The sequence below is a fragment of the Thalassophryne amazonica genome, chromosome 9 (genome assembly GCF_902500255.1).
Source record: "Thalassophryne amazonica chromosome 9, fThaAma1.1, whole genome shotgun sequence".
Lineage (NCBI taxonomy): Eukaryota > Metazoa > Chordata > Actinopteri > Batrachoidiformes > Batrachoididae > Thalassophryne > Thalassophryne amazonica.
This window is the reverse complement of record NC_047111.1, coordinates 14,781,270-14,790,750: the sequence shown is the minus strand read 5'-3', so window position 1 is coordinate 14,790,750 and position 9,481 is coordinate 14,781,270. Positions and strand designations below refer to the sequence as shown.

The following is a 9,481-nucleotide window of genomic DNA, read 5'->3' as shown; positions in this document are numbered from 1 at the left end:
TCCTTACAGTTGCACTTATTGACGTATGTGTTTATGTTACGGGAAGAAACTTGTCTTGCGTCGTCCCCCCCACCCTTAGGACAAGTTTTATGATGTGGTGAGGGCTTCTCTAATAAAAGAGCGGGAGCGCAGGCCAGACTTTAGTGTAGCCTTGGTGTACAGCCTGACTGCACTCCGCGCGAGATAAATTTGACTTTCTGTCTCACTGGTGTTTCTTGACTCTGTTTGTCTTATCAAGGTTTTAAGAATGTTTGGAGGCGAAAATACCCAACAGTCTCCTCCGGTGGGCCTAGAGGCCGTTGGTGTCTGCTGACAAGCTGCGGTCCTGGCTGGGGCCTCCCACTAGCTGGAGCAAGGCTACGCTGGCTTATCTTAGTCTGTGGCTTCCCAGATTCCGGCCTCTGGCAGGTCGCGGGCTGTTAACGCATGGCGAGCCTAGATGGAAACACCGACACGGCTGTGGACCTGGCCGGCGGACTCCGAGCGCAGCCGTGGTCTGTCGCGACCTGTGTAGCTGTCTGCACAAATGCCAACCATCTGCTCTGCTGCTTCGCTCTCGGCTCACTGCTGCTCCGTGAAGTTTGATATGTTCAGAGAAGAGTTTCCAGCATCTCCCACCTGTCAAGTTTCAATTCAAGTGTCAATTAATGGCACAATGTTTGACCTCCCATACCGATGTGAACAATAACGTGTTTGTTCCACGTCCCACCAACAGATGGCTCTTTAGAATGACTCTCCCTAGTTCATCAAGATATATCAAGAGTGTCAATGCAAATACTTTACAGAAGAACAATTCAAAGATTACAATATCAGTGATGGAGCTTTTTCAGTTATACATTTTAATAGCTGAAGTCTTCCTCAGAACATGTCTAGAATTAAGGATTGTCTGACAAGAGCCAAAAAAAGTTTTTCAGTTATTGCTATTTCAGAAACATGGCTAAATGATGTTAATGGTGATCTTGTACACTTGGATGGTTATGATCTGTTTTCGGTAAATAGGCAGACGAGAAGGGGTGGAGGTGTTGCGCTGTATGTAAGGTCAAATTACAATTGTAAACTTGTTAAGAATATGTCATTTGCAGTTGACAACATTATGGAGTGTTACTGTCGAAATTACATCTACAAATTCCAACAATATGGTTGTTAGTTGCATTTACAGAGCTCCTGGAGCAAATATCGACAGTTTTGAGGATATTGGTATATAATTTTTCGAACCATGTCCACTTCGATGTGTCTTACAGGTTTAGAAAAAATTTTGATCAAACAACGCGCCAGTCTCTCAGCAACTTCTCAGACAAAGGAATTCTGACGAGGGGCTGGACGACTCCTCCCACAAGGAGTGCTCACAGGCGAATGACGTCACCAACAGGCGTGGAAAAACTCACGCATGCGCACGAGGGTTCAAGCATGTCTGACGTAAAAACATATGAATGAAATCCATATAGTTTTTGAAAAAAATAAAAAGGACCGTTACTTTATTGACAGCCCTCGTATATGTGAACATTCCTTTTATTTTTCACAGAGTGACTGACATCAGTGTGTAGAAAAGGCCAAAACTCATTTCAATTTTATTGTGTGTGTGTGTGTGTGTGTGTGTGTGTGTGTGTGTGTGTGTGTGTGTGTGTGTGTGTGTGTGTGTGTGTGTGTGTGTATGCAGCTGTCTGATAGTCTGGCACCATGTTTGGCATCATGGTGGATTTCACCCTAAACTCTATTTGTGTCCTTCCACAGGTTAAGTGAAAGACACCACATCACTGACATTATAGGTTTTCTTAGTTGTGAAAACACTAAACCCTGTTGTCTGAACCAAATGCTCAGTTGTCTGAACCCACTGATTGAATCAGTCACTCTTTTTGCAAAACCATCAGCACGTTTCACCTGTTTAGACAAAACTTGCCAACACATTTTCATTGTGATGCACCTGTGTTGCATAATGGTGAACACAGGTGGCAAAAGTCAAACACGTGTCACCAGTTGAACACAACAACTCAAAACTGAACACACTTGTGGCCAATGATGTGAGGGAACATTTATAAACCAGTTCAGAGAGCACTGGTTTGTGAGGCATGACAATGGATAGAAATCTGAGAGGAGGAGTTGGTGGTTGAGGTGGTCAGAGAAGACAAAGAACAGTAATATTTGATGAATTGACTGTGTTCTTGTCCACAGTATGAGCATGAGGGAGGACGGTCAAAGGGTCAAACCAAACATCAGTAGATTCACTGTGTCCACCAGAATCCCAAGATTTAGAGAAGAGAACAGGTCATTACCTTTTCTGACATTATAGTCTGTAAATGTTGACAGGAATTACTGTATGACTATACTATATACTGTACCACAGTATACTGTAAGTAAATATATATCACTGTACCAATGTACTGTAGTATTGTAATGGAGGGTTAGTCTAACTGTTTGTAGGTCGAGTATTCCGTGTACATTTTTGTACAACCCCAATTCCAATGAAGTTGGGATGTTGTGTAAAATGTAAATAAAAACAGATTACAATGATTTTCAAATCCTCTTCAACATATATTCAATTGAATACACCATAAAGACAAGATATTTAATGTTCAAACTGATAAACTTTGTTGTTTTTGTGCAGATATTTGCTCATTTTGAAATGGATGCCTGCAACACATTTCAAAAAAGCTGGGATAGGGAACAAAAGACTGGGAAAGTTGATGAATGCTCAAAGAACACCTAATTGGAAACAGGTGTGTGTCATGATTGGGTATAAAAGGAGCATCCCCAAAAGGCTTAGCCATTCATAAGCAAAGATGGGGTGAGGATCACCACTTTGTGAAGAACTACTGGACAAAATAGTCCAACAGTTTAAGAACAATGTTTCTCAATGTTCAATTGCAAGGAATTTAGGGATTCCATCATCTACAGTCCATAATATAATAAGAAGATTCAGATAATCTGGAGAACTTTCTACACGTAAGCAGCAAGGCTGAAAACCAACATTGAATGCCTGTGACCTTTGATCCCTCAGGTGGCACTGCATTAAAAACTGACATCATTGTGTAAAGGATCTTACCATGTGGACTCAGGAACACTTCAGAAAACTTTTGTCAGTTAACACAGTTCATCAGTTCATCTACAAGTGCAAGTTCAAACTCTGCCATGCAAAGTGAAAGCCACACATCAACAACATCCAGAAACGCAGCCACCTTCTCTGGGCCTGAGCTCATTTGAAATGGACAGACGCAAGGTGCAAAAGTGTGCTGTGGTCTGATGAGTCCACGTTTCAAATTGTTTTTGGAAATCATGGCCGTTGTGTCCTCTGGACAAAAGAGGAAAAAAACCATCCAGATTGTTATCAGTGCAAAGTTCAAAAGCCAGCATCTGTGATGGTGTGGGGGTGTGTTAGTGCCCATGGCATGGACAACTTACACATCTGTGATGGCACCATCAATGCTGAAAGGTACATCCAGGTTTTGGAGCAACACATGCTGCCATTACATTCACTACGTAAACTGTGTCAGTCAGGCCTTTTTTGGCCACATTCATGCGAGTGCTGCTCACACTGTACTCATGATCATGGCCTTCGATCGATATGTGGCCATTTGTAAGCCCCTCAGCTACTCCACCATCATGATCAACAGGATGGTGGTGAAGCTGTCTGTGTCGGCCTGGATGCTGCCTGTTGTTATGGTATCCATCCTGCTGGGCCTCTCCATCCGTCTGTCACGCTGCAGGAAGGTTATCATTAACCCGTACTGTGAAAATGCCTCTTTGTTTAAACTGTCATGTGAAAGTGTCCTCATCAATCAAATCTACGGTCTCGGCTACACTGTGGTTCTGCTGGGCTCATCTATGGGCAGCATCACACTCACCTACTTCAAAATTGCCGCAGTGTGTTTGAGCAGGAGAAACAAAGTCCTGAACAGCCGGGCACTACAGACTTGTGCATCTCACCTGACTTTGTATCTCGTCATGTTGGTGACAGGCATCGTTAACATTGCCCTGCACCGTTTCCCCGACTTATCGGACCAACAGAAGCTAGCGTCCATTATGTACCACGTGGTCCCTCCTGCACTCAATCCTGTGATTTATGGGCTGCAAATCCAAATGGTCAGAGAAAAATTATTCTTATATTTAAGAACAATAAAACAGCAATAACTTGTAAAACAGCAAAAGTTAGAACAGTGTTTCAGGTGTAATTGCACTAAACGGTGGTGCAATTATGGATAACAGATTTTCTCAATTGCTAAGACACATTTCTTGAAAGCTGCTCTCGTCTTCTGTAAACTGTGAACACAAAACACAATTTTCACGCTACATTCACAGACTTTTCTTGCAAAACCAAACTTTCACCTCAAAACAAAATCGAGCCCCGAGTTGATCAAAATTAAAACCCTACTGAGCAGTCTATAAACACGACACAAAAAAATAGAAACTACAATGTTCAGGACATGAAGCTGTAGAAATAAATGTTTATTGTTCACTGTAGGCTAAACACATGTTGCAAAACAAAAAAACCTGTGCATTTAATACTTGTATTCAGTAACCCTACAAAAAAATAAAGTACAACCCCAATTCCAACAAACTCGGGACATTGTGTAAAATGTAAATAAAAACAGAATACGATTTGCAAATCCTCTTCAACCTATATTCATTTGAATACACCACAAAGACAAGATATTTAATGTTCAAACTGATAAACTTTATTGTTTTTGTGCAAATATTTACTCATTTTAAAATGGATGCTGCAAAACATTTCAAAAAAGCTGGGACAGTGGTATGTTTACCACTGTGTTACATCACCTTTCCTTCTAACAACACTCAATAAGCGTTTGGGAACTGAGGACACTAATTGTTGAAGCTTTGTAGGTGGAATTCTTTCCCATTCACTTCAGTTGTTCAACAGTCCGGGGTCTCCATTGTTGTATTTTATGCTTCATAATGTGCCACACATTTTCAATGGGCAACAGGTCTGGACTGCAGGCAGGCCAGTCTAGTACCTGTACTCTTTTACTACGAAGCCACGCTGTTGTAACACGTGCAGAATGTGGCTTGGCATTGTCTTGCTGAAATAAGCAGGGACGTCCCTGAAAAAGACGTTGCTTGGATACGATCCGTGATGGGAACAAAAATCTGACTCAGTAAAAGAGGAATGATGATTGTTGCCCCAAAGACATCATTAATACTCATATTACAGAAGAACAGATACATGGGCTGATGGAGGCTCTTCTCCAAGGAGATCAGGATGATCAGGCTGATGTTAGACACCATGATGAAGATGTAGGTGAGGAGGAGGAAGGTGAAGACAGGAATGGAAGACTCTGGACTGACCTTTAACCCTTCAAGATTCAGCATATCTGCATTGAAAGTCTGGTTCTTCATGGAGACGATACTCGAGAAACTGAGAGGAGAACAGAGCTGGAACCAAACACAGACACCGTGATGCAACAAAGAAATGTGGAATATTTAAACCCACACAAGGTGGAAAAAACTACAACCTGACTGTATGAATACAAAAGACAAGAAACACTGAGACACAAAATGCAAATAGAAATTAAATCACTGAGCTGGGTGGCTGGTCGGGCAGGAAAGAGGGACAAAACATCATCATGGCACTGTGTCTGTGTGTGTGTGTCGCATTACCTCTGCTGATGTGAAGATTTCCAGGTGGACCAGAAAACAAAGCATTACAGTAGTCCAATCTAGAAGAAATAAAATAATGAATCAGAGTCTCAGCATCAGCCATAGACAAGATGGGAAGAATCTTTGCTATATTTCTTAGATGGAAGAAAGCAGTCCTCATAATGTCCCTTAATGTGGAGGTCAAAGGACAACGTAGGATCAAAAATTACCCCAAGGTTCCTCACTTTGTCAGTATGATGTATAACACATGAACCTAAGCTAAACGCTAGCTGATCAAATTGATGCCGATGTCTTGCTGGACCAAGAACCATCATTTCAATCTTATCAGAGTTCAAAAGTAGAAAGTTGCTTGACATGCAACTTCTCACTGCTTTTTGGCATATGAAAACCTAATTTAACAAAGAAATTTAATCAGGTCATAAACCAGGAATAAACAATGTTTAAATCCAGACAAAAGTATCATATGCAAGCTACTGTGTATTGTTTAACAGTAAATAAGACAACTTTAATTCACAGTCACTCAAAAAAAAAAAAAAAGTGACTGTGTATGGAGAACCAAAATTGTCAAAAATAAATAAATAAATAAATAAATGAAAAAAAAAAATAAAAAAAAAGAATAAAAGTGAAGATAAAAACAAACTGTCAAAAAGAAAATAATAAATAAATGAAAAAATATATAAAAAAATAAAAGTGAAAATAAAAAAAACTGTCAAAAAGAAATTAATAAATAAATGAAAAAATAAAAAGTGAAAATAAAAGTTATAAAAATAAAAGACAAAAATAAAATAAAAAAATATATATAAATGGAAATAAAAGCATTAATAATTAAATATGTACAAAAATAAAGATTTTAAAAAGTTTAAATTAATTAAAAATAAATAAATAAAAATGTTAAAAAATAAAAAAATAATAGAAAAGGAAATATGGAAATAAAAACTATATAGAAATGGAATTAACTATAAATAAATCAATAAAAGGACTTGGTTCTTATATTTCTTTTTTTCATGCGATCAGCATGAAATTCGTGAAGAAAAGCAATTCAAATGAGGGGGCGGTCCTAAGTGTGTCTTGGGTTGGACTATTCGCCTATTGGTCAATCACATACTAGTGCAGAAATCGACTAGTACTCCTGCCAAACAACCGGAAAGAGGAAGTCACAACACAGCTTTCAATGGTGGTGAATATCACTACTATCTCAAGGGACCTCCGTTTGTTGGCTGAAAGTGATAATAATGTTTCCACAGATTATCTCCTGTACCGGTGGAAGCAATATTGGAACAGTTAATTTACGTCCATGATGCAACAGGTTCGGAAGTTGATCCCGTAGTTTACAGGAATTTGGGCGAAGTTTTCGAGCAACTTAACATTCAAGTTGGTGACAGTGGACAGGTTGGTCGCCCATTGCTGGAGCTCTCCATGCAAGCCGTGGAGACCTACCTGTCCTTGGGTCTGACAGTCTGTGAAATTTCCCACCTTCTTGGTGTAAGTTAGAGTGCACTTCACCGGCAAATGGCAGAGCAGGGTATCAGGTGAGTTAACTCGACAGTGGCATATTTTATAATTTCATTATCAATGGTGGTTACAAATACGGCATGCCTCCCCCACACACACACACTTCTTACTACCAGTTTGTCTTTGCAGAGGTTATGACTAACATGTGAAGGCGAACTTTGCGCCTGTTCACCATGAAACTTTGTGTTTAGGGTTTCCGACTTGAATAATTCTACCGACAACACAACGTTGGATGCAGCTGTCACAGAGATCCTTCGTCATCATCCCAATATACGATACAAGATGATGCTTGGACATCTCCGGGCACGAGGTATAAAGGTTCAAAGTAAGTAAATGCTTTGTAAGTCATGAAGTTGATGTACTTGGACTAAAGCTTTCATCCACTCAGAATAGATGTGGTAAATCCAGGAAACTCTTCTTTGATTTAAATGAAGTGTCATCAGCAAATGTTTGATCACAAAGGACAGTGTTGCAAAAAAAAAAAAAAAAAAAAATACTGCGATTTATTGTCACAAATATCAGGCAAATTAGTGTTGTGTGTTGGGGGGTTTGGCTGGTTGTTTTTGTGTTGTTTTCTTTTCTTTGCTCTCCAGATGGTATGCAAACTGGTTTTTGTCTGTGGAGACGGTGCTGGCAGAAGAATCCTTCACCCTCATCAACATTAGTGGCTGCACTTGTGGAGGATGTCCACGTGCAGGCCTAATGACTCGCAGCACCTGTGGATGATGCTCATGTGCAGACTTAAGGACTTTCAGCTGAAGCAGATAATTAGATGGCGTTCTGCATTTAAGCCATGAGTGGTTCAAGCAGAATTGCCGGGAACTCGACCTGTGACGTTCGTTTTGTGAGACGCTGAGGACCGAGCCTGGGTTTGACACATCGTGTCTGTGAAGGACGACGGGTGAGGGACACATGCTGTAAGCACACATCAGAGGTGATTGATTGTCTGAATAAGTGTTAATAGTAATTTGGTATTTTGTTACGCAGTATATTTGAATATTGATGAGAATTGTGCAGCTCGCTTCTCACGGCCGTGGCGTGCGGACTGATGATCCTCCACCTGTTGTGAGAAACTGCTCATTTACATAAAGCTTAAATTCAGACCTGAATGTGTTGCTGATAGTGTGTGCCTTTGAAGGGTATTAGTTGTAGCTGTTGACTTACCTCACCTCTCTATCCTTCACAGAGTCAGTTTGTCGTGTCCACCTGGGGGGGTGTTTGGCGGTGAAATTGAGTCCAGAAGCGCCGGGCTTCGATCCCTTTGGGCGCTGGAGAGCGCGCCATCCTTCACTCCGCCAGACAAACCATATCTTATGTTGTACACAAGTATTGCACAGAATAGGGGAAAATAAAATTGTTTTGTTTTTGGAACCGCTTTCTGGTTATTTAGCGCTGGGTTCAGTCAGATGCAGGTCCGCTCCTCAACCCGCGTCGACACATAACAGTAGTTCCCAGCCATTCTAAAATGGACCCAGCGGCAGAAGCGGTTCCGTTTGCCGAAAGAGTCCAAGAACACTTGGAGAAAATATGGGAGCAATTACAGCATCTCGCAAACCAAATTAAACAAACAGATGCCCGCATTACGGAGCTTGCATCGCAAGCCGTTCTGCTTCCTGCTGCTCCAGCTGCGGCACCATCGATACTGGTGCAGATAACTCCGTCACCCAGAGATTCGGCTTCCGAACCAATTATTTGTCATCCGGAGCCTTATGCGGGAAACGTTGAAGCCTGTGCTCCGTTTTTGATGCAATGTTCTCTGGTTTTTGCTCAGCGACCGGCTTCCTTCTCTTCTGATGGTAGCCGTGTCTCATATGTGACAAATTTGCTCCGAGGTGACGCCTTAGCTGGGTCACTGCGTTGTGGAGTAATAATTCTCCATTGTTAGGATCCTTTAAGGATTTCTCCTGGGAGTTCCGATTGGTGTTTGACCATGCGGTGAAAACAAATACCGTTGCTCAACAGTTGCTGAATCTCAGGCAGGGGAGGCGGAGTGCAGCGGATTATTCCGTGGATTTCCGAATTTTTTCTGCTCAGTCCGGTTGGAATACCGCAGCTTTAAGAGGAGTGTTTGTGGATGGTTTGAACGATTCATTAAAAGACGAACTAGCAGTCCGTGACGAACCAAACGATTTAGATGAGCTAATATCTTTGGTTATTCATCTGGATGATCGGATAAAGGAGCGTGGATGTGAGAGAGGGTGGACATCAGAGCGGGTCTTTTCGTCTCGGGGCTTTCCCCGACACAGATCTGGGCCGCCTCTTCTTCGCCCCACTGTGACTCCTCCGACGGGACCTCTGGCTCCTCTTGCGGATGAGCCTATGCAGCTCGGACGAGCTGAAGCCGCCATATTGCCCTGTC

The 9,481-nt window shown here is 41.6% G+C and overlaps 1 protein-coding gene across 1 annotated transcript; it reads left to right on the top strand.

The window, feature by feature from the left end:
- Positions 1-426: 426 nt before the first annotated feature.
- LOC117517893 (putative gustatory receptor clone PTE03) lies at positions 427-4,380 on the top strand. The gene is made up of 3 exons (XM_034179031.1): positions 427-494; positions 3,447-4,087; positions 4,298-4,380. The coding sequence occupies exons 1-3, from the start codon at positions 427-429 to the stop codon at positions 4,378-4,380; spliced, it is 792 nt and encodes a 263-aa protein (XP_034034922.1).
- Positions 4,381-9,481: the final 5,101 nt, after the last annotated feature.

Excerpts from the sequence above, each read along its gene's own strand:
- LOC117517893 (XM_034179031.1), top strand. The coding sequence starts at position 427 with ATGGCGAGCCTAGATGGAAACACCGACACGGCTGTGGACCTGGCCGGC. Across the intron at positions 495-3,446 it reads GGACTCCGAGCGCAGCCGTG|CAACACATGCTGCCATTACA; the intron begins GTCTGTCGCGAC and ends CAGGTTTTGGAG. Across the intron at positions 4,088-4,297 it reads AATCCAAATGGTCAGAGAAA|TTCTTGCAAAACCAAACTTT; the intron begins AATTATTCTTAT and ends ATTCACAGACTT.